The sequence below is a fragment of the Grammomys surdaster genome, unplaced genomic scaffold, assembly GCF_004785775.1.
Source record: "Grammomys surdaster isolate TR1022 unplaced genomic scaffold, NIH_TR_1.0 62, whole genome shotgun sequence".
In the NCBI taxonomy this organism is placed as follows: Eukaryota; Metazoa; Chordata; class Mammalia; order Rodentia; family Muridae; genus Grammomys; species Grammomys surdaster.
In genome coordinates this window covers 8,878,582-8,905,257 of record NW_021604564.1, presented here as the reverse complement: position 1 = coordinate 8,905,257, position 26,676 = coordinate 8,878,582, and the positions used below count along the sequence as shown (strand labels likewise).

General features: G+C 36.0%; 1 protein-coding gene across 1 annotated transcript in view; it reads left to right on the top strand.

Annotated features, from left to right (window-relative positions):
* Naaladl2 (N-acetylated alpha-linked acidic dipeptidase like 2) overlaps window positions 1-22,942 on the top strand; it is a 610,065-nt gene extending 587,123 nt beyond the window's left edge. Inside the window, exon 14 of the mRNA XM_028761198.1 lies at window positions 22,744-22,942. Coding sequence (XP_028617031.1) covers window positions 22,744-22,942 — 199 coding nt within the window. The remainder of the gene's footprint in view (window positions 1-22,743) is intronic.
* Window positions 22,943-26,676: the final 3,734 nt, after the last annotated feature.

Sequence of the window (26,676 nt, the reverse complement as noted above, 5' to 3'; positions counted from 1 at the left end):
TTCTCTATTCTGGTTACTTTTTGTATATATATCACATCTTATACTGAGTTGTTTTCCAGATGACATGAAATAAGTATGCAAAATTCTCAGAAGGTAAATGTTAAATAATTACCAAGATTAAATTATTTCATCAGACTTATTTGTCTCTTTTTGGTAGAAATCTGGGGACAAACATGGTGAACAAGAAACTTGCTTTGATTCTTGAGGATCTCCACCTATGGAGAGGCAAGTGACACACAGAGTTAGAATGAACCATGATCAGTGCCATGATGATATTATCAGCACATTTTATCCACTGAGGAGAAATCTATCAACTTTTCATGAATAGCTGGGTTCCTCTCTGAACCACAAGGGGCTCATGCTCATTCATTCAGAGCACAAGCCACACGTTTGCTCATTACTTTCCTAAGATGTTGTAATTATATTCTATGTCAAAAGGAAAACTTTACCTGCTAATTTTCCATTGATCTTTTACTCATTACACAAAAGCATCTATTATTATTATTCTATATGGGAATTTCAAGATACATTCTACATGCTTATAGATCCCTAATCCTGTGCCACCTTCTGACATCAAATGTCTCTTTCCTGTAGCTTTTCTTTGACCGTTCTCTAGCCAAACCTGATGATTGCTGTTCCTTCTAAACCAGGAGAGTTCCGCTCACACCTTGGTTATAGCCAATGGCTGGTGACTCGTCATCTACTCTAGCCTATTGTTTCCAGATTTATTATAGAAATAGAAGCTTTAGTCCGTCTTCTTAAAATGCCTTCCTAGCTTACCATACCCAGATCATTTTACTGTCAATGCCTTTCTACAATTAGATGAGTGTACTATTAGACCATGTTTTTCTGAATTAAAAAAAAAAGAAAATATTCTTCAGTGTTTTAATCTGCTAATCAATGTCAATCAATTGTTTAGAACACCATACACATTTTAAACAAGTCAAAATGCTTTATAAATAAAACATTTCAGAATAAAATGATAATATTTGCCTATAAAAGAAAATCTGAAGTTATTTAGTGGAGTTGAATTGTTAGCAGTACAGAGGGAGTAGAGACTTTCCTTACAGACCACAAAATGGAATACTGATAAATATTCACCATAGGACTATATACACAAAGTATACAGCATTCAGGAAGCAGAGTGATTTCTGGACTGATTGATGAAGTAGCCTCTTCTGTTGCTAGTAAGGTAAAATATGAAAGGATCGGTGGTTCTGTTTGAATGCATACATGCAGGGCATTAATATATCTGGTAAAGTTCATGGAAGGGGCTTTTATTCATTTAGAGAATTTGCATGAAACCTGTCTTGGCCAAACAAAGCTATTGAATTATCAAGAGGTCATTTGGAAGGTGAGGTAGGTGGAGGATACATGTCAATAAATACATGTCAATAAACCCAAAAATGTTAAAGAAAAAGAGGAAATATTTAAAGATGATTTTTGCAAATGTCAGTGACTGTGCTAATAAATGTGCATGATATAGCTCACTTAATCATTGTAACTACTAAAGACAGTAGGAACAAATATTTCTTCTTTTTAAAATACCTGAAGGAAGTATCAAGTTATATTAGATGTAGCATACTCAGGGTCAGGGAGTAAGGAAGTGGTAGTGATACATCGATCTTAGGACATGATGATAGGTATAGACAATAAAAACCTTACTTCTATAGTCCTATAAGAATTTCCTCATAGACCTTAGATTAAATTTGTAAAAGACATGCTAACAAAAGATAAACATGTATATTCAATTTAATAAAATTTCACAGACCTTCATGGAGGTATTCACTAAGAAAATATAGAGTCAAAGCTATGTCAGACACTTCCAAGGTGCATTGAATGAAACAAAGCAACACACATGAAAAACAATAAGTTGAGAAAAATAAGGACAGCTAATAGTGTAAAAGTCATTATGAAAATAGAGAGTAGCTACCAAGACGAGTTTGGCAGATTTTTCTTGGCCTCTATCTCTGTGAGGATAATAAAAATATCCATTTTCTTTCTTGTACAAAAGGAGTACCCTTCATATAGGAATATTATCTAGTCTGCATTATAGAACAGGAAAATCAGAGACTTTGTCTGTTGTGTTTCCAGCATATTCTAGGTCAAAATTAAGTCACCTATGTGACCTGATTCTGTGAGGACTGGAGTCTTTGGGGGTAAGCCAGATTCTTATATAGATAAGACCATGAGTCTACATTTGATGGACATGATTTCACTATACAGCACTGTGTATTCTCTTGCAATTTTTTTTTGTTCTTTTAAGATCTGTTTATGGTTTTTACTTGTATAGGTGCTTTGACTGTCGGTATGTTTGCACACCAGAAGAGAGTATCACATTATGTTATGATTGGTTGTGAGCCAATGTTTGTTGGGAATTTAACTCAAGATCTTTGGCAAAACTACCAATGCTCTTAACTGCTGAGCTGTCTCTCAAGCCCCAAACTTATGTTGGTCTTAATTCCAAAACTTTTTTTAAAAGTTCTATCATTTATTATAACTAGCTTTTTCTTTGACTTTTATTTTTTAAAATCCAGTTATTAAACCGTCCTGGTATTCCCTCCCACAGTTTCTCATCCCATTCTTCTTCTCAGGTCTCCATGAGAATGAACCTACCACCCCCCACCCAACCCGCCAACCCTTCCTGCTCCCTAGGGCTTCAAGTCTCTCAAGGGTTATGCATGTCTTTTCCCTCTGAGGCCAGACCAGGAAATTCTGTATTATATATGTGTCATGGGGCTCAGACCAGCTCATGTATGCTGCCTGGTTTGTGCCTCAGTGTCTGACAGATCTTAGTGATCTATGTGACTTGAGACTGCTGGTCTTTCTATAGGGTAATCCTTCTCCTCAGTTTCTTCCAGCCTTTCCTAATTTAAACACAGGGGTACCAAACTTTAGTCCTATGATTTGAAGTAAATATCTGTGTCTATCTCAGTCATCTGCTTGTTGGGCCTCTCAGAGGACAATCATGCTAGGCTCCTGTCTGTAAGTACACTATAGCATCAGTAATAGTGCCAGGTCTTAGAGCCTCTCCTTGAGATAGAGCCAAAGTCAGGCCGGTCATTGTACTATCTTTTTCTCAGTCTCCATTTTTGTCTCTGAAGTTCTTTTAGGATAAAACAATTTGGGGTCAAAATCTTTGGCTATGGGATGGCAACCCCATCCCTCCACTTGATGCCCTGTCTTTCTACTGGAGTTGGACTCTACAAGTTCCCTTTTCCATCTGTTGGGCACTTTATCTAAGGTCCCTCCCTTTGAGTCCTGAGAGTCTCTCACCTCCCAGGTCTCTGGTACATTCTAGAAAGCCCTCCCACCTCCTACTACCTGGGGTTGCATGTTTCCATTAATTCTGCTGGCCTCCAGGTTTCTTGCCTGTTAACCCACCCTTACTTGATTACGTTCCTCTTTTACTCTCCCCCTTTTCTTTCCCACCCTGATCCCACCCTCCCTTTGTCTCCTGTGATTGCTTTCTTCTCTCTTCCAAGTGGGATTGAAACATCTTTAATTGCACCCTCCCACTTATTAACCTTCTTGAGTTCTGAAAAATGATTTCCTGGATATTCTGTACATTTTTTTTTTTTTTGCCAATATCCACTTATTAGTGAGAACATACTTTGGATGTCCTTTTGGGTCTGTGTTACCTTACTCAGGATGATATTTTCTGGTTCCATCCATATGCCTGCAAAACTCAGGTTGTCCTTATTCTTTTTTTTTTTATTGGATGATTTATTTACATTTCCTATGTTGTCCCCTTACCCCATCCCCTGCCACCCCCTCGGAACCCCCAATCCCCTCGCCCCTCCTCCTTCTTCTCTGTGGATGTAACCTCTATCTACACCCCCCCACTCCCACCTCCCCACCCTCAAAATTCCCACCCCCTGGGGCATCCAGCCTTCATGAGGTCAAGGTTCTCTTCTTCCACCTATGCCCAGCAGGGCCCTCCACTTTTACATATTCAGCTGAAGCCCTGGATCCCCCCCTAAGTGCTCCCAGGCTGGTGGTTTAGACCCTGGGATCTGTGGTTGGTTGGTATTGTTGCTCTCCTCATGGTGCCACAAACCCTTTCAGCTCCTTCAGTCTTCACTCTAACTCCTCTATTGAGAACCCCATGATCAGTTCAATGGCTAGTTGTGAGCATCTGCCTCTGAATATGTCTGACTCTTGAAGGCGTCTGAGGAGATATCCATATCAGGCTCTTATCAGCATGCACTTCCTGTCTTCCACATCAGCATCTACCTTTGGTGATTGCACATGGGATAGATACTCAGGTGGGGTGGTCTTGAGACGGCCCCTCCTTCAGTTTCTGTCCCTCACTTTGTCTCCATATTTGCTCCCTTGAGTATTTTGTTGCTCCTTCTAAGAAGGACCGAATCACCCTCACTTGGTCTTCCTTCTTTATGGGCTTCATGTGGCCTGTGAGTTGCATCTTGGGCATTTCAAGGTTCTAGGCTAATATCCAATAATCAGTGAGTGAATACCATGTGTGTTCTTTTGTGATTGGCTTACCTCACTCAGGATGATAATTTCTAGTTCCATCCATTTACCTAGGAACCTCTCGAATTCATTGTTTTTAATAGCTGAGTAATACTCCATTGTGTAAATATACCACATTTTTTGAATCCATTCCTCAGTTGAAGGACATCTGGGTTCTTTCCAGCTCCTGGCTATTATAAATAAGCCTGCTATGAACATAGTTGAGCATATGTCCTTGTTATATGTTCGAGCATCTTCTGGGTATATGCCTAGGAGTGGTATAGCTGGATCCTCGGGTAATGCTATGTCCAATTTTCTGAGGAACCGCCAGACTGATTTCCAAAGTGGTTGCACCATCTTGCAGTCCCACCAACAATGGAGGAGTGTTCCTCTTTCTCCACACCCTCGTGTCCTTATTCTTAATAGCTGAATAGTATTCCATTTTGTAGATGAACCACATTTTCTGTATCCATTCTTCTGTTGTAGGACATCTGGGTTCTTTCCAGCTTCTGGCAATCACAGATATGACCTCTAAGAAGATATTGGAGTACATGCCCCTGTGGTATGATGGCATATCTTTTGGGTATATGCCCAAGAGTGGTATAGCTGGGTCCTCAGGTAGATCTATTTCCAATTTTCTGAGGAACCTCCAGATTGATTTTCAGAGTGGTTGTACAAGTTTGCAATCCCACCAGCAATGGGAGAGTGTTCCTGTTTCTCCACATCCTCTCAAACATGTACTATCACCTGAGTTTTTGATCTTACCCATTCTGATTGGTGTAAGGTAGAACTTCAGGGTCATTTTGATTTTCATTTTCTTTCCCACTAAGGACTTTGAACATTTCTTTAAGTGCTTCTCAGCCATTCGAGATTCCTCTGTTGTGAATTCTCTAGCTCTATACCCCAGTTTTTGATTGGGTTGTTTGGTTTTTTTGGAAGTCAGCTTCTTGAGTTCTCTATGTATTTTGTATATTAGTCCTCTAACAGATGTGGAATTAGTGAAGATTTTTTTCTCAGTCTGTGGATTGACAATTTGTCCTATTGACTATGTCGTTTGTCTTACAGAAGCTTTCCAGTTTCATTAAGTTCTGTTTATTAAGCGTTGTTCTTACAGCCTGAGCCATTAGAGTTCTGTTTAGGACTCTGCTCTCATGGAAATGAGTTTAAGGCTCATTCCCACTTTCTCTTCTATTAAATTCAGTGTATCTGCTTTTCTGTTGAGGTCCTTTATCCACTTGAGCTTTATCTTCATGCAAGGTGATAAACGGGTCTATTTTCATTGTTCTACATGCAGACCACCAGTTAGGTTAGATCCACTTATTGAAGATGCTTTCATTTTTCCATTGTATGTTTTTGTCTTCTTTATCGAAGACCTAGATGTGTGGGTTTACTTCTGGGTCTTCAATTCTACTCCATTGATTGCCCTGTCTGTCTCTGTACCAATAACATGCAGCTTTTGTCACTATTGCTGTATACTACTGTTTGATGTCAGAGATGATGATTCCCTCAGAATGATTCCCTTGGAACACACAATAAACAGAGTCCTATGATCACTCATGTGATCACTATTTCTAAGGGCTTATCAGGATGACCAAAATATCTGAGCCTACTTCCCTGTCCTAACCCAAAGTCATTTTCATTCCTGAAGCCTACTTCTTTGTTCTAGCTTAAGATTTAGATTCCTGCCTGTAATTACTTCTTTGTTATAGCCTAAGATTTAGATTTCTGCCTGAAATTACTTCTTTGTTCCAGCCTAATGCCAGATTCCTACCTGCAGTCCATTTCTTTGTCCTAGGCCTATGTCAGATTTCTTGCAAGCAGTCCATTTCCTTGTCTTTGACCAATGTCAGATTCCTGCTAGGCAGCCCTTTTATTGTTAAGAATTGTTTTCGCTATACTGGGTTTTTTGTTTTTCCATATGAAATTCAGAATTGTTCTTTCCATGTCAGTGAAAAACTGTGTTGAAATCTTGAAGGTGATTATGTTGAAGCTGGAGATTGCTTTTGGTAGGATGACCATTTTTACTGTCTTAATCCTATCAATCCATAAGCCTGAGAGTTTTTTCCATCTTCTGAGGTCTTTGAATTGTTTTTTTCAGGAATTTCAAGCTCTTGACATACAGATCTTTCACTTGCTAGGTAAGAGTTACTCCAAGATATTTATAATATCTGTGGCTATTGTGAAGGGTGTTGTTTTCCTAATTTCTTTCTCAGACTGTTTATAGTTTTTATAAAGGAAGGCTACTGATTTGTTTGTGTTAATTTTATATCCAGCCACTTTGCTGAAGTTGTTTATCAATTTTTTGATAAATTAGGATTTGAAGAGTACTCTTAGATAATATGATACTATGATAAAGATAATATGGGGACTTAAAGAGAAGTACCTAGACAAACATCAGGGAGAATTGTCTACAGCCTCTGGGTTATAAGGAACTTTGAGTGATCACTTATTATTCTGGTGTTTTTACAGCATCAACATAATCAGTACTTTGTCTCTCAGAATAAAAAACATTTACTTAGTTTGAAATGGTTTTAGTTTTATTGATTTTCATCACCATTGAACTCTACATTGCAGTAGAATAATCAAGTTTTAGTTTGGTATTGGATTTGAAAGAGACAAAACATTTACAATTTTTCCTCATAGTTTTATTGTAGTTTGATATAAACAATGTGTGTATATGTGTTTATGTATTAAATGGCTATATCTATTCTTATATACATGTCTCTGTATGACATATACAAATCTGTATATATAAATTTGAACAAGTAACTATGCATAAATATGTGCATACATGTATATATCTTAAAATGTATATACAAGTAATAAAAACAAAAATACGAAGAATGAATAAGAACAAGTTCTCACATGCTGACAGCTATAAGACTTCTCAAAACTGATGCTTTATGTGATCATAAAACCACAGGAGGGCAAATCATGTGTAGCTTATCTTCAAAGACTTTATTTACTCACAGCTGTTGAATAAGAGGAATAGCTTTTGTTATAACTGTGCCACATCTGCATTTGGGAATTGAAAAACAATTTTCAAATCCTATGATAAAAATTACCCCAAATTTTATGTCTTTTGAAGTTAGTAAAGATATGTTCCAAAGACCATGTTTTTAATTCCCCCATTCCCAATTTTCTTTATGATTGAGAGAAAGATGCAAATAGGTTTTTCTTTTGATGCTATCAAAATGTAAATGTTCTTACATATTTCTTCTCCATATGATAAAAAATATCAAAGTCTTGTATCTTAAATATTGCATTTATAACTTTACAATTGTGATACATTTAGTGAGATTGTAAAATTATCTCACAGACTCCCTGACACTTGTATAATTTAGGCTGAGGATATATTCTGCTCCAAGAGGTCTTGATCTTTGCATACCTGTCAGTTCACTGAATGGCATTGGTTTGGGGATACTGGATTAATGTGTCTGCCATATTCACTGAGTGAGGAACAAATGTCAAGTGACATGTACCTGCATGCCTATTTTAAGAATCCTTTATCATTCTTCCTCTCAGGTTTCATCTACAATTCCAAAGGGTCCAACCCAGAGGTGCATGAATTAGTATTAGAATTTAAGAAATAAGATTTCAGATAAGAAGAATTCTATTAATTTAAAAAGTCAATAACAATACAGCTGTTTGATTTTGGGTTAGTATCCCTAGATCTTGTGAAACAGATTCCCAAGTATCTCTAAAATATTGTTATTAACTAAAATAGACATATATTTAGTTATTTTGTAGTTTAAATTATTTAATAATAGATTTGCCTACTTCTTACAAAACATGGATATTAGTATGATTAGGAAATGAAAAATTTTATAGTTATTCAATTAATTCAGATATCAAGACCAGAGTATCCAAAGGATTTAGTATAGAAAATTTAGAAGCAGTTACTAGGATGGTTCCACCTGAAACAGAAAAACAAAGAAATGCTGACTTTTATCTTAATTTTGTTGAGTCGGTAACATAAGCAATTACTGATAAACACATGCATGGTTACCAAGAAGATGGACTAATCAATCATAGAGAAGCACAGTTTGTTTTGCAAGAGTCTATTAAATACTGACTTCTTTTCCTTTGGGTAATCAAACACTACACAACTCACCTAATATATACAACATTAGTTCATGACCTTATCCACTAGAAATCAAGGTGAAATTGTGTCTTATTGAGTAAGATAAACAATCATCCTTGTAATTGTGACACAAGCTTAATCAGTAGATGTTTGAAAGTACAATTTATCCTAAACTTTGCTAACAATTCTTCTCTCTCAGATGATAAACCTAACTCTGCATATCAGTCAGAGAATTAAAGAGACACAGAGTCAGTGTTCAATTAACAAAATCAAAAATGAAAAGGGAGATCTTACTATAAATGTCTTTACTCAACAAAACTGAAAAATCTAGATGAAATGGCTGACATTTTAGACAGATACCATGTACCAAAGTTAAGTCAAGAGCAGGTAAACTATCTAAACAGTCCCATATCCCTTAAGGAAATAGAAAAAAGGTATTCAAATCCTCCCAAACAAAAAGGCAATAGGCCAGATGGCTTTAATGTAGAATTCAGCAAGACTTTCAAAGAAGAGCTAATACCAGCACTCCTCAAACTATTCCATAAGGAACACTACCTAATTCATTCTATGAAGCCACAGTTACTCTGGTACTTAATTCATACAAAGACAGAAGAAATAGAAATTCAACCAGATTTGCTAATGAATATCAATGCAAAAATACTCAATAAAATTCTGGCAAACTGAGTCAAAAAACACATCAAAACCAATCACCACGATCAAGGGGGCTTCATCCAAGGGATGAGGGATGCAGGAGTGAGTGGTCCAATATAAGAAAATCCATTAATGTAATCTACTATATAAACAAACTTAGACGATAAAATCACATCTCATTAGAAGCTGAGAAAGCATTCGACAAAATTCAAAACCCCTTCATGTTAAAAGTATTGGAAAGATCAGGAATCCAAGGCCTTTACCTAAGCATTATAAAAGGAATATGCAGCAAACCACCAGCCAATATCAAATTAAATAGAGAGACACTTGAAGCAATTCCACTAAAATCAGGAACAAGTCAAGGCTGCCCACTCTCTTCTTATCTATTAAATATAGTACTCAAAGTTCTAGCTAGAGCAGTGAAACAACAAACAGAGATTAGGGGGATACAAATTGGAAAAAGAAGAAGGGAATGTATACTATTTGCAGATGATCTGATACTATACATAAGAGACCCCCAAATACCTATCAGAGAACTTCTACAGCTGATAAACAACTTCAGCAAAGTGGCTGGAAGTGAAATTAATTTAAACAAATCAGTAGCCTTCCTTTATACAAATGATAAATGGGATGAGAAAGAAGTTAGGGAAACAACACACTTCTTAACAGACACAAGTAGTATTAAAAAATACCTTGGAGTTACTCTTACCAAGCAAGTGAAACATCTGTATGACAAGAGCTTGAAATCCCTGAAAAAAGAATTCAAAGAAGAACTCAGAAAATGGAAAGAACTCCCATGCCCATGGATTGGCAGGATTGACATAGTAAAAATGGCCATCCAACCAAAGCAATCTACAGGTTCAAAATAATCTCCATCAAAATTTCAACCCATTTTTTCAGAAACGTAGAAAGAGAAATTCTCAATTTCATATGGAAAACCAAAAAATACAGGATAGTACAAATAATTCTTTACAAAAAAAAAAAAAAAGATCTCTGGGGAATCACCATCTCTGACCTCAAACTATACTACAGAGCAATAGTGATGAAAAGAAATATGTAGCAGTGGAGTGGTGGAGGTGGGGAATCACTAGAAAATCCCAGATGGGAGGGATGCAAGAGACTTGCAGAACCCAATGGAGATTAGATTACAGTAGCTGAAATACCCAACAGATGTGATATAGAACTCGAAGAGATTACCCCCAATAGATAAGCATGGCATCCAGCTGAGGGAAGGCACCACTTACCCATCTCTAAATTTTTAACCCAGAATTGTTCCTATCTAAAGAAAACACAGGGATAAAACTTGGAGCAGAGGCTGAAGGAAAGGCCATCCAGAGACTGTCACACCTTAGTATCCATCCGATCAACAGACACCCAACCAGGACATTTTTGCTGATGCCAAGAACTGCTTTCAGACAGAAGTCCAGTAGGGATGTCCTCTGAGAGGCTCTTCTAGCACACAGCTAATCATTGGACTGAGCCGAGACCCCAATTGAAGAGATATGAAAGTTCTGAAGGAGGTGAAGGGCATTGCAACCCTGAAGGAAGAACAACAATATCAAGTAACTACATCCCTCAGAGCTCCTAGGGACTAAACTACCAACCAAAAAGTGTACATGGATGGGTCCTGCTATATATGTAGCAGAGGATTGCCTTATCTGGGAATTAGTGGGAGGGGAGGCACTTGGTCTTGTTAATGCTTGTTGTCCAAGCTAGGTGGATGCTAGAGGGATGAGGAAAGAGTGAGTGGATGGTTGGGGGAGCACCCTCTTAGAGGCAAAGGGGGTATGGGATGAGAGGTTTGTGGAGTGGAGACTGGGAAGGAGGTCAACATTTGAAATGTAAATAAAATAATCAATAAAAATAGAAAAAAGAAAAACTAAATATTGAAGTTAGACCAGATTCCAGAATTCAAAATTGTGAAATGAATGTTACCTCTCATCTGATGAGTTAGAAATCATTTTTTAAAGCTATCTACATACAAGAAGAGAATTAATTATAATCTTTTGTTTCATTGTATTTTGTACTGTTTTGCTTTGTTCTTGATGCTGGGGATTGACTACATGGGCATTGATACCTTCAGCAACTACTATATTCCCAGTCCAGAGTGTAGCCATTTCTTCCCACAAATTTTTGGATATATAGTGAAAACTATAGCTTGACCTTATTAATAATTGCCTTACTTATTACCCTGAGAATTTTAGAGAATATCATATTCAGTATACCTTAAGTAATATTTTTGTAGTATGGCCATATATTTTGTGAATTCTCATAGATAGTGTATCTGTGTTCAATGATCTTTTCTAATGTCAATAATAATACAGTAATCTGATCTTCATGATGGATTGCAGTTAGTACAATCCATGAATGAATTAGAAACCATCATACACAATTGAACTGGACTTTCTATCTGGCTTTAGTGTGCATACCTAATCAGTTCTGAAAGACATGACTTATTATTTAGTATAATTTAATTTAAAAGTTCCTATTATACTGAATGTACTACAATGAATGTTAATTCAGGTTGATAGTGGGTACATCCAATGCTCATTTACTTATATAAGAAGAAACATTTAAAAGGGAGCCATCATTTATATCTCTCCATTACTAATTACCTAATCCCCATGAGTGTACACAGTTCATGAAAATTTTCAAAGCATTTGTCTCAAAATTCATTTTTTCTACTCATTTCTTTGGCCTAAGTTGAATGGGAAATATTTATCAGTTGGGTAGAGATACTTCATCTCGTATGCTGACACTGCCAGGAGTTATTAATTAGTTGTCTGATTTGGTACAACTCTCTCCTACTTATTCTGATGTGTCATTGAAACGGACCCATTAAAATGAGTGATGTGTGTTATAATTTCATTAGTGCCATCAATAATGCATTACATTTACATTTTCCTTTTATAAGTTTCTTTGCATGCATGGAAGGGAGCTTCAGCAGAATTGTATGAATTACACTTATAAGATCTAAATAGTTACATATGATGGAAGATAGGCATGAAGATATTATTAATGTTATGTTAAACATAATAACTATAAAAAACATTTTCAGACAGATAATATTTTAATTACCTCTGGTACCTGTTAAATCTATACTGTCATACAGGTTTTATATATGCAAATATGAAAATGATTTATTGAATTAGAGTAATGTTCACCATCATTTTTTCTTTCTTAAAATTTTTTATTAGATATTTTATTTACATTTCAGATGTAATCCCCTTTCCCCCAAACCAGGAACCCCTATCACACCCCACCTCCTTCTGTTTCTATGAGGATATGCCCCCACCCACCCTCCCACTGTCACTTCCCCACCAACAATTTCCCCCACACTGAGGCTTGTAGCCTTCACTGGACCAAGGACTTCCTCACCAACCTATGCCTGACACTGTCATTCTCCCCTACATACACAGGTGGAACCATGAGCCCCTCCCTATGTGCTCCCAGGCTGGCGGTTTAGACCCTGGATGCTCTGGTTGATTGGTAGTGTTGCTCTCTTGATGAGGCCGCAAACTCTTTCAGCTCCTTCAGTCTTCTCTCTCACTCCTCCATTGGCAACCCCAAGATGAGCTCAATGGTTAGTTGTGAGTTTCCTCCTCTGTATATTTCAGGCTCTGGCAGACCTCTAAAGAGACAGCTATATCAGGCTCCTGTTAGCATGCACATCCTGGCATCCACATAAGTGTCTACTTTTGGTGAATTCACAAGGGATAGATACACAGGTGGAGCAGTCTCTGGATGGTCCCTCTTTCAGTTTCTGTCCCATACTTTGTCTCCATATTTGCTCCCATGAGTATTTTGTTACCCTTTCTGAGAAGGGCTCAAGCACCCACACTTTGGTCTTCCTTGTTCATGAGCTTCATGTGGTCTGTGAGTTGTATCTTGAGTATTGTGAGAGCTTTTGGGCTAATATCCAATTATCAGTGAGTACATACCATGTGTGTTCTTTCGTGATTAGGTTAGCTCACTCAGGATGATATTTTCTAGTTCCATCCATTTACCTAAGAATAACTGAGTAATATCCCATTGTGTAAATGTACCACATTTTCTGTATCTATTCCTCTGTTGATGGACATCTTGGTTCTTTCCAGCTTCTGGATATTATAAATTTGGCTGCTATGAACATAGTGGAACATGTGTCCTTGTTATATGTTGGAGCATCTTTTGGTTATATGCCCAGGAGTGGTATAGCTGGGTCAACAGGTAATTCTATGTCCAACTTTCTGACGAATCACCAGACTGATTTCCAGAGTGGTTGTACCACCTTACAATCCCACCAACAATGGAGGAGTGTTCCTCTTTCTCCACATCCTCGCCAGCATCTGCTGTCACCTGAGTTTTTGATCTTGGCCATTTTGACTGGTGTGAGGTAGAATCTCAGGGTTGTATATTGAACATTTCTTTAGATGCTTCTCAGCCATTTGAGTTTCCTCAGTTTGAGAATTCTTTGTTTAGCTCTGTACCCCATTTTTAAAAAGGTTATTTGATTCTCTGGAGTCTAATTTCGTGATATTAGCCCTCTATCGAATGTAGGGTTGGTAATAATCTTTTCACAATCTGTTGGTTGCTGTTTTGTCCTATTGACAGTGTCCTTTGCCTTACAGAAGCTTTGCAATTTTATGAAGTCCAATTTGTCAACTCTTGCTCTTAAAGCATAAGCCATTGGTGTTCTGTTCAGGAACATTTCCCTTGTGCCTAGGTATTCGAGGGTCTTCCCCACCTTCTCTTCTATTAGTTTTAGTATATCTGTTTTTATGTGAAGGCCCTTTAACCACTTGGACTTGAGCTTTGTACAAGGAGATAAGAATGGATCAATTTACATTCTTCTACATGCTGACCTCTAGTTGAACCAGCACCATTTGTTGAAAATGCTGTCCTTTTTTCCAATGGACAGTTTTAGGTCCTTTGTCAAAGATCAAGTGACCATAGGTGGGTGTGTTCATTTCTGGATCTTCAATTCTATTCCATTGATCTTGCCTGTCTCTGTACCAATACCATGCAGTTTTTATCACTATTGCTCTGTAGTACAGATTGAGGTCAGGGATGGTGATTCCCCCAAAAGTTCTTTTATTGTTGAGAATACTTCTCGATATCCTGGGTATTTTGTTATCTCTAATGAACTTAAAAATTGCTGTATCTCTATGAAGAGTTTATTTGGGATTTTGATGAGGATTGCATTGAATTTGTAGATTGATTTTGACAAGATGGCCATTTTTACTATATTAATCCTGCCAGTCCATAGCATGGGAGATCTTTCCATCTTCTGAGATCTTTGATTTCTTTCCTCAGAGACTTGAAGTTCTTGTCATACAGATCTTTCACTTGCTTGATTAGATTCACACCAAGGTATTTTATATTATTTGTGACTATTATGAAAGATGTCATTTCTCTAATTTCTTTCTCACTCTGTTTATCCTTCGAGTAGAGGAAGGGTACTGATTTGTTTGATTTGATTTTATATCTAGCCACTTTGCTGAAGTTGTTTATTAGGTTTAGGAGTTCTCTGGTGGAAGTTTTAGGGTCACTTAAGTATACTGTCATATCATCTGCAAATAGTGAAATTTTGACTTGTTCCTTTTCTATTTGTATCCCTTTGACTCCTTTTTATTGTCTAATTTTCTGGCTAGGACTTCCAGTACTATGCTGAAGAGGTAGGGAGAGAGTGGGCAGACTTACTTGTCTAGTACATTTTAGTGGGGATGATTCAAGTTTCTCTCCATTTAGTTTGATATTGGCTACTGGTTTACTGTATATTGCTTTTACTATGTTTAGGTATGGTCCTTGAATTCATGATCTTTTAGATTTTTATCATGAAGGAACGTTGAATTTTGTCAAATGCTTTCTCAGCATCTAGTGAGACAATCATGTGGTTTTTTTCTTTGAGTTTGTTTATATACTGGACTATGTTGATGGTTTCTGAATATTGAACCATCCCTGCATTCCTGGGATAAAGCCTACTTGATCATAATGGATGATTGCTTTGATATGTTCTTGGATTCAGTTTGCCAAAATTTTATTGAGCATTTTTACATCGTTATTCATAAGGGATATTGGTCTGAAGTTCTCTTTCTTTGTTGGGTCTTTGTAAGGTTTAGGTATGAGCACCATCATTTTTTCTACAGAAAATCATATTTATCTGGTACTAAAGCAACCCTGTCTATGGTCAGTGTAGACTAAAAGATATAAATGCTTGTGATTGTAACCTAGAGACTGTATTTATGGAAACTTTTTGAAATACAGTTTTTCACTTTTTTCTACTCTTATTTTTTTGTTCTACATGTGAATTTTACAAGCTGTTAGTTGATTTTCAGATTTGTTAATAAGAAGGGTGTCAATCTGTAACTGAAAAGGAAAGACATTTGAGGTCATGGATACATGATGAGCTTTGTAAACTATATTTGAATGAATTTGAATTTCTGTGAGATTGCATGGGAACATAAATAGCTCTTGGTTTAGAAGCTTCCATTAAAACCTTTGAAATAATTGAAACATTTCAAAGGTGTGAAGCATTTCTATATGAAAGTGGTACAATGGTACTTTTGTTCATCTTAGAAATATAGGGTTAATGGTTGAATAGGCAAGAAAATTTTCAGAATTAAGAAATGCCTAAAAATATAGTAATGGGTCTAAAGCTAGCTCGGGTTTCAGTTTAGCCTTAATCAAATATTCCAAAGAAAATGGTAATATCCAACTATTCAGAGATGAATGCAAATATAGAAATTTGTTATATAAGCAGGAAGCTAAATAGCTTTTATACACAAAAAAGAAATTGGAAAATATAAGCTACTTCTGAAAGTCACTAAGCAAAATTATACTTGGAATGCAAATGTAAGAGTGTTTGTTTGTCCCCAGTTTGTTTTCCAAGTAATATAATAAACAAGGTGAAGATGTATCCGTTATTATAGTAGAGATAAACTTCTCTAGCTTACATCAGCACCTACTCACATTGAAAGTTTTCCTTCAAATTAAATTAAAATGAAAGAGCACTTGTCAATTACATTCATCTAGAATCTCAGTTCCCTGAGTTCTATTCTGATTTGTATCCAATTTGTGTAGAATTGGATATGAGCATTTATCTTACATAATATCTTGCTACAAGTTTCCTACTTGAATTACATAGCATATGAAAAATGTGTCTTGCTTCTTGTGGAACTTCTTAAACTGAAGTGAAGATTTCTGTTGACATGGCATGCTTACTGTCATTATAAAGGCAGGTTGTACATTCTCAATAGTTAGGAAAAGCAACTGTTGGCACACATTGATTCCATCGTGATCAGCTAAGAGACATTCATGTGTTGTTTTCTAATGTTAAAATCTAATGAAATCACTTGTATTTCTGATACTTTAGACATGAAAATTCTTTGTGGAGTATATGTTTATTGTTGCACATAATGTGATGTTGCAACATCTTGCTTACATTTAAGTATGTGGAAATATTTAACAGTGGCATCTGAAAATTTCTCCTAAACTTTTAGATGCTTAAAATTAGTTTGAATAAAGTTAATTATAATTAGACATACAATTAATAGAGCAAAAGGAGAGGAATAAAAATTATATACATTATAAAATCTTTTTATGAAAGTATCATAAGTTTCATACAAAGGAATAAGTTTCAAATGAATAAAACAAATCGATTAACTTTATCTTTAAAATGACTTGATTATTAATCAGTTTTTCTTGTAATATGAGCATAAAATGCTTGTTTTGTCTGCTTGATTACTGATTTTATTAAGGTTACTGAGTATACTGGTAACAGGATCACACTCCATTATGAAAGCCCATTACCATTGCCTATATTATGGTAAGAATGTCAACTTTTGTGTGGGTTCCATCATGTAGGAGATAATGCATGGAATTTTCATAAGAAGCTTTATCTCTGTGCTAATTACTCCCTAACTATCTTAATTTGTAGATTATTTGTTTCTTTTGATTTTTTCTCCTTCAGAGATCTCACATTTATTTAACAAAATTATAGTTTAGGGAAGCTCACTTGAGCTGCTTCAATAACTCTTATGTTCTTGTTTTAATTTCAAAAACTTTGAAACTGTCAGATAAAAAACCGTACATATTTCCTGATCCTCTGTACCTCTCTCCTGTCTTTTCCAGTACCAGATCCTGATCCCCCTTTTCCCTCACCCTTCTCTCTCTCTCTCTCCTACATCCCTGCCTCCCTCTATCTTCTGTGATTATTTTCTTCTTCCTTCTAAGTAAGACTGAAGCATCCACACTTTGCTCTTTCTTCCTCATAAGCTTCATATGATTTGTGAGTTTTTTCATAGGTATTGTGAGCTTTTAGGCTAATGTTAATTTATCAGTGAGTACATACCATGTATGTTCTTTTGTGACCGAGTTACCTCACTCAGGATGATATTTTCTAGTGCCATTCATTTGCCTGGGAATTTCATGAAGTCTTTTTTTAAAGAGCTGATTAATACTCCATTGTGTAAATGTACCACATTTTCTATATGTAGTGGTGGGGGTGGGGAACTGGGGGTAGCCACTAGAAATTCCAGATGCCAGAGAAGCAAGAGGTTCCCAGGACCCAACAGGGATGACATTAGCCAAAATACCCAACAAAGGTGAGACAGAACCCGTAGAGACCATATCCAGTAGATAGGCATGGCCCCCAATTGAGGGACAGGGCCACCCACATAACTCAAAGATTTTAATCCAGAATTATATTTATCTAAAGGAAATGCAGAGACAAAAAATATGGGGCAGAAACTGAAAGGAAGGCCAGCCAGGGACCACCCCACCTGGGGATCCATCCCATGTGCAGACACCAAACCCTGACACTATTGCTGATGCCAAGAAGTGCTTGCTGACAGGAGCCTGGTATAATTGTCCCTTGAGAGGCTTTGCCAGCACCTGACCTATACAGATGCAAATACTCACAGCCAACCATAGGAGTGAACCCAGGGACCCCAAGGAAAGAGTTAGAGGAAGGACTGAAGGACCTGAAGAAGATTGCAACCTCATAGGAAGAACAACAATATCAACTAACTGGACATCCCCTCCCCCAGAGCTCACAGGGACCAAACCACCAAGCAAAGAGTATACATGAGTGGGCCCATGGCTCCCTCTACATATGTAGCAGAGGACTGCCTTATCTGGCATCAATGGGAGGGGAGTTCCTCAGTCCTGTTTAGGCTTGAAATTTCAATGTGAGGGGACTTTAGAGACAAGGGTAAGGAAGAGCACTCAAATAGAAGCAAAAGAGTAGGGTGAAGGGATGGGGGGGGCTTTGGAGGGGAACCAGGAAGAGGGACAGCATTTGAAATATAAATAAATAAAATAATTAGCAAAAAAGGGAAAATGGAAAAAAACCTATACATATTGAAATTGGGTGAGGTCTCAATAGTCATCATTTTGAAAAGTAGTCATCTAAGTAAATAACTAGAAAATAGTTTCCTCATGTAAAAATTTAAATTAAATCCAACTATGTTTTTCTCAAACTTTTCTATGAAACTGGTGCCGTCTATTTCACAAGGGACATACTATTCTACGGTATTGGACTTGGAATTGCTTACTTTCCTTTGCTTTTTTTTTTTTTGAATGTTGAGTTTTGGTGTTAAAATTTGATCCATTTTATAAAGATGTTTCTTTATAGTAGACTGTGGATTTAAATGCATTCATCCTCCTCTCTTCTCGTTTCTCATTTTCCTAGTCATACTCTAAGGCATTTTTCAGCGTCTACTATCAGGTCTTATACATGCATAGAATGAATACTGGTGTATCACACAATCTAGTTAATGAATGGGCTAATGAAAGAAAAAGAAAATTCTCAAAGGATGAAGTATAAATGAACAAATACTCAAAATATCAGTGGGAAATTCTGCAAGTCCAGCTCACCAAGCAAGAATGTCAGATGTGGCAAATACTTTTGTTTTATTACAGATGTAAAACCTTACTGAATAGAACTACAAATGTATGGAAACAGCCCCAAAATTTGTCTATTTGTCTATTGGATTGCATTAAATTAAAAGGATCTGCATGACAAAATAAACTCAAATGCTTATATAATGGGAGAAAACACTAATTATACTTCAGCTAAGGGGTTAATAACAGATATATATAACTATCTTCAAAAGTTACAGAAGCACATCAACAAATGAGTCAGTGAGCTCCAAAACAGTTTTCGAAAGAGGAAATATAAAAGGTAAATATATCTTTTTAAAGTGTTAAAAATATGTCTGTTCATTATCTAAATGCAAATTACAATTTGGGTTTCCATTTCCTTCTATTTAGAATGCTAAAGAAAACAAATATTTAAGAACACAAATGATACAAGTTATGGTCAAGATAAGGACAAAAAAAAAGAACTCTTACTAACTATTAGTAGAGAGTTAAAGTAGTGAGTCAACAAATAGTCTTAAGTAATCTAGTTCCCAAAAGACAAACACTGTAGCTGTTATGTCATATGCAGGCCTGTGAACTACATGTGTCAAGATCAGTGTAAATATTAAAAAGACAAGCAAGCTAGAAATAGCTTCATGGAACTGACAGGGGTGGCTTTTAAAGAAGGGAAGGGAGAACAGAGAGAAGGATGAAGGAATACAGGGCACAAACAGTACAGCAAAGGGTGCCAGTGCTTGGAAGAAATAATTCAACCAAAAGCAAAGTATTTATGGAAACCACATATGGAAATCTATTACTTTGTAAGCTAAAAAAAATGAAACAAATAACAACAAATGGGGAAAGGATGAGGGGAAAGAAAAACGCTTATATGCTGCTTTGGGGGATATAAATTACTTAAGTCCCTTTGAAAGCCATGTAGAAATTTAAAAACAAACAAACACAAAAAAAAACCAAAGCTGTCATTTAATGTTTGAAAACTAAAAGCATTGAAATAATATTTTAATTTAAGGCTCTTGTATACTCACAATCAACTTAATGGGGTCTAGAAGGATTCAGAACTAGTCTCTTTACAGTTTAATATGAAAGGATTTAAGTCTCAGCAGCACAAGTTTAGTAAGTAGCTTCTTACTTTGAACTATGATTGATAAGCATTTAAATAAGTTGAGTTACCAGGACTAAAATCCTCTTGTGTGGAGAGATTTTATTCAAGCTTGATGAAAGCTAGAATCATTTTAGAAGAGAGAATCTTAGTGAAGAAAATGCCTACATAGGATAGGCCTGTAGACAATCCTGTCTATTGTATATTTTCTGGGATGGTTGAAATGGGAAGGCTCATCTCACTGTGGGTGATGCCACCCTGTATTGGTGATCTTTGACAATATTAGAATGCAGGCTGAATAAGGTATGGCAATCAAGATGTAAAGCAGTATTCTTTCATGGCCTCTGCTGGAGTTTCTACCTTTATATTTCTGACGTGACTTTCTTCAATGATGTAGAAGTGTAAATAAAATAAATTCTTCATTAGCCAAGTTGCTTTTCACTACTGTGCCTTATTACAGCTTTGGAAACTCTAAGACACTTCCCTTGTTAACTGTACTGAATAGGGTTTAACAGAGTATCAAAATTTTCTATATGAAGTGTAAGGCAGCAACATTGTAATATATCCTTGGAGAAAATGGCCCAAGAAATAGAATAGGAATAAGAAGATACAGCCAGTATCAGAGAACATCTTGCCATGCCCAGAAAAGAAGATTTTCAGGATTTTTAGGAGGATAGGTAGGTGTCTATGCCTAGGAACTGCCACAAATGCATATTTGGAAGTTCCAAACCTGAAAAATAGAATCATGGGAAAAACAAGAATTAGCAATCTAGACCACTTTCATTAAGGACTAGATGCCCGAGAGAGTACAAATGAAGCCCTCTCCATGGCTCCTCCAACTCAACTCTTATAAATTTGTGACTTTGTGCTTTTCTGGCTAAGTGGCCTTTTGTTCTCAATATTGGTTTAAAAGTAAAATCTATCTCCCTTTCTCTTAGGTTTAGGAACTTACATTGGATTTCTCTTACAAACAGAGTCAGTTTAGTCTCTTTTTCTGGTTATAACAGGCCTATGGTTGTAGCTCACTATATTCTCATTCCTCTGTCATACAAAATTACAACTTCATTCAGCCAAAAACAGTTTCCTATGTCATGGTTCCAGGTTTTCATTTTTTTACACATATCTTTGCCTGCACAGAATGCTAACTGCATTACTTCTAACAACTTCATTCATCTGTTGAGGCTGGTAACCACCATCATCCTTAAAGATACAGGTCAAATATTTGTATGAGTGTTCCCTATAGCAGGCCTTCACATTTTACCACCAGACCTTACATCTCTTCTATGAAAACCAGACAAGCATATTTTAATTATTTATTTATATACCTCTCTGATGAGAACAAGAAACTGCAGCTAATTCAGGTGCTTTGGGTTTTGGAGTAAAGTATGTAAGAGATTGTAGCTCTATGTCCAAATACCTCTATCTCTCAATTAATGAATGAAGAACTGTTAGAATTTACCATACTCAATTCCTTTATCTAAAATATCTGGCTAAGCTACAAGACACTGCCTAATTATACATTTCAAAGCTGTAAAGAGGTCAAGCACATGCAAAAGAAAGGAGAATAGCATAATTCCATTATTCATGTTTAACACTTACTCATTAACAATCAACTTGAATCTTCATGTAATAACTATAACTCAAGGGTCCCATGTCCATTACAATTATTTTCTCCAAATTCTACATATAATATTTTATTTGCAGTTGGAGTTATGTTTGCTTTGTTAAAAATATTAAGGAAATATTGAGATATTTCTATTTTTTTTTAAAAGGAATCCTCGTTTCAGGTATGTTGCTGCAATAAAGTACTCTGATAAAAAGCAATACTGGAAAGAAAGGGTTTATGTCACAATTCCTAGTTAAAATCCATCACTGATTCCCCATGGCAACATGAACTTTAAGTACTTAAATTTAGAATGTGCTGACTCCCACTGAGGGCTGGGCATTCCCACGCTAGTACATTGAAACATTGACATGCCCACAGACAAGCCTGGATTAGGTAACCCTTCCTGAGACTCTCTTCTCAGGTGACTCTACATTGTAGGAAGTTAACTGGAAAAACTGAGCACTACCAGAGGGATGCTATGACTATATACTGCAGCAAAACATTGTCTAGCCCAGTGTGTTGATCAAATGAAGCCAAGTAACTCTCTGCTGTAGGTTCTGGTTATACCAATTCTCCCTCTGATTTATGAAATGCACAGATTTATTCTACCATAGTAAATCATTTTCTATGACATACTGTAGTACCATTTATCAACTCTGTCCCCCATGTTTTCTGGTATTTAGATTGAGATGTTTTACAAGAATTTCACTCATAAACACCTTTATGTTATGCCATAGTGTTGTTTGCTTCAATCAGGAAGTATTAGCACCTGATGACCTCTGATCCTATCAATGAACTATATGCATTCATTCATTATGAGTCGAAAAATGATAATGATGTACTTTTGCAAAATTTTTTTTAATTTTTTTGGCAGATACTATTGCTTTCTGGCACTATTCCTGTGAAGGCTTTGATGTGGGAATACAGTTGCGTATAAAACATTTACATATTCTATATTTCTTATAGAAACATCCTGTACCATCTTGATAAGAAGACAAGCCAGTTTTCCATCCTTAAGGAGGCTTGGGATCACTGCAATCCACAGACATCAAATGAGACTTTGCAAGAGGCCCTGTCCAACGTTTTGAATAGCATTAATTCAGCTCTTATTTCCTTCAAAGCAGGACTGGATGTGTTTGAGAGTGTCTTACTTAGAAAGAACTGAAAAACTATTCAGATTTTTCACAGTTTGTTTACAATTGTAACAGGAAAAGCTCTAATTTGACCAGATGTTTGTTTGTCTTGCTGTTTTTTGTTGTTGTTGTTGTTGTTGTTGTTGTTGTCACTGAAGTCCTCCTTGAAGTTTAAAGCTATTATACAGCATATTTTTTAATGTACATAAGAAAGAACATTTTGTACTTTTAAAATATTTTCTTATAACTCCACTGGAGTATGTAACAACAATTACTGAACTAATACTTAAGATTTATCTATTACAGAAAAATATGCCATGTTTTTAGAAATAAAATGGTTGGAAGGAGGTTAAGATATTATTGGCATTGTCACTACTGTGGACAGAATGTGGAGGAATGCCAGTATTCTCACTGATGAAACCGCTAGGGACCTTATGTTAGCCATGGAGACCTAATAAGGTTTCAGATAATTTTGCAAGTATCTGTTCAATATGAAGACATGATGCATTCTGAATGAGTGATCGATGCCCCAGACCACTTTGAATGTTTCTATTTTATAAAATGAAGTCTATCTTCTTAACACAACTAGATATAGTAATGCACTGGTTATGAAATTGCATTTTATAAGTAATAACAAAAAAAAAAAGAGAGCCATAAACATTCCAAGGAGAAAATTCCCAAGAAACTAGATGGAGCAATTTAAATGCAAATTCTTCCTGAAGTGACAAGTTTTGAAACCCTTAAATTGCCTCAGTTGATGCTACATGAACTTCAGCAGTGATATTCATTGACAAGGGAGAGAACATTTTCTACTTTCTGTGGTTTCTGATAGAAGTACAGAAACAGTGAATGTGCTAAAGGAGTACCACACACAGCTGCTCTCCTTCCATCTTCCTCACAACCTCTTGCACTATAGTGGCTGTAACAGAACATTAGATAACTCTGATGGAAAAATGGCAAAGTTTGTCTTTGAAAATCCAAAATATTACCAAGTACAACTAAGTGTTGTTTTATACAACTGGCAAGATAAACCCTATTATGAAACATTTGTTTATTTTGTCAACAAATACTCTAAATTCAGGAAGAAAATTTAACATCTGTCTTTGTTATCCTTTAGTGGTAAAGCTCAAAATAGAAAATAGGCAGGCCACTTAAGCTATCATTAGGGCCTGTTCTCCTACAGTTCTTTCGTGTAGGTGAGGGACTTTATATCTTGGCTTTGTCATTCAGTAGCTCTAGAATCCTTAGTCCCTCCAAACTAGAAGATTCTTCTTCATTATGGAGAAGTAAAACTTTTATCCTACCTTTTTACAATAGACTTGTTAAAAAAATTTTTTTCTTTTATTGAGTAATGCAGTTTTCCTTTGGAAATAGAACATCATAATAGTTATTATAACAGTCCCTAACTATTTCAATCCTGAAACAATTGACATTGCTATCCTGTGGCCTTCCCTGTTTATCTAAGACTTTTTACTTCTTTAGGACGAACATAAAAGTAAGGTTAGTTAAAAAGAAAGCTAGCGTCAAGGGAAATCAATTAATCATCATTAGCTAAATGATTGACAAAAGTCATCTGCTCCCACCATTAATAATGATTGTTTTCTCAAAGCAGTAAACTGAGGCAATTCATTATATAATTCAAGCAGAAGCACATGTTTATTTAAAGTGCCTATGTACAAACATTTTCATACCTTGTAATGAAATACCTTGTAATGTTTTAATGCATGTATTTGATGTAATGATTTTAACGGTACTTGCTTGAGAATATTATGCCACACTACTGAATATGAATGGGAAGGTGCTAAGAGGGTTTGGCACTACCTACCCAACACTGCTTCTTCTCCATTATCTGCAGAGATCAGCAGAATAAAGGTGGTCAGAATACTCATACTGCAAGAGACTCAAATCCTATGTCAAAGGGTGTTTCATACTGAATCCACAGTTATGCAGTTTGTAGTGTGGAGTTGAATTTGGTAGATTATCATCTTAGATCAAATCTCTGTATTGTTTTAGTACAACAATTCAAAAAAGTATTCAGAACAGAAAACTACCATCTAGGATTGTAGAAAGACTATGTACATAGGTAAACCAATTACCTATGAGACCTGTCTATCTTCCTTTTAAATTTATTGTATTTGTTCATTAAAAACCAGTTAACTCCTGTCTAGCATATTCTATTAGATCATTTAAAAGATCATATAAAATGTTTAAGTTACATTTAAAACAGATGTTCATAAATCCTAAAGATGATGCTTCACATTTTAATTTTACTTAGCTCTGATATCTTACAACATTTTATCATAGCTCTGACATGCTTGTCTTAAAACATTTTCAGAAGCAAAGCATGTTAACTTTTTGCAGAACTCTCTAGTAGATATCATCCTGAACCAAATAGTTACAAGTGGAGGATGAATCAGTAGCACATTCAAACTGATACCAAGATATCTAGGTATCAAATACTTCTCAAAGTACTTCATATAGAACTATTCCCAGGAGGGAGTAAGTCATAAAAAAAATCATTTCCAAAAAAAATGCTGTGAGTCCATATCTAGGCTGGATGTATGGGGATATTACTCCTTATCTGAGAGACAAAAGAGAGCCTGTCAGTCAAGACCAAGGCCAAGGATCTTGCCTTTAATCATAAAATCATTACTATCCAATGTATAAGTGGTATCTGAGCAAGATGAATGTAAAAATGTGGACATAGGCATATGTTCAGAGTGGGGCTAGAACCACCTGGATTTCAGGTTCTCAATATTCTTGTCCAGTGTATACTGTTCTCTCCCCAAGAAGACAGAATTATAGATGACCTTTCTAACAAATTAGTTGAAACTAGCCACCTAGTTAGATGCTGTTTTGAGCTGAGAAGATTATTTTAATGCCAGACAAGTCCTTGCTTTGAATATACTTGGCAAAATGTTCCCAGAAAATCAGGGCAAAGAGTACAAAATTTGAAGAACAACTCTATATGACTCCAGAAGATAGGAAGAAGATTGCTGGGGAAAATATAACAGAAGGACCTGTTACCTAAAAACATCAACAGTATTTGTTTGAAATGTGAAATATGAGAAAAGAGAATTTAGAATATTTATTCTCAGATTTGATAGCATCTAGTTTAGTGATTTCTAATCTATATTATCATGTATCTTGATAAAACATCTTTTTGAAACTCATTAAAGTAACAAAAAAAGAAAGTCACATTAATGATGGATTCCAAAAGTTTTTCAAAATGCCATCATTATAACTGCAACCAAGGGGATGGAGAGATGGTTCAGCAGATAGGAACACTTGCAACTCAGTCATGAAGACTTGAATTCAGTTTACAGCATCTGTCAGGGTGCTTATAAATGCTTGCAGTAAGGGATCCAATTCCCTGCTCCTAGTCTTCAAAGACATCACATATACACATTCACACATTAATAAAATAAACCTCAAACAAAATATAGTAAATTCAGAAGATGACCTGTTTTATCTGTAAAAGAGTGGTAGGATGTAGCTGACATTTATGCCAGCTACTGCAGGCACTTGACTAGACATGGTTTACTTTTTCCCCTAGTTGATTGTATACAGCAACTGATTTAACAAGGAAGAAACCAGGTTTAATGAGACATGTTCAGAGATTTCAGAATAATAATAACAATAATAATAGTAATTATAATAAATAATAAATGTTGTATTGTTTATTTTCTTCTCAGAGGGACCCAGTAATATCACCATGGCCTTCTTTACACCTAGTGCTGCAGAGAACATGATGTTTCTAGTTGGA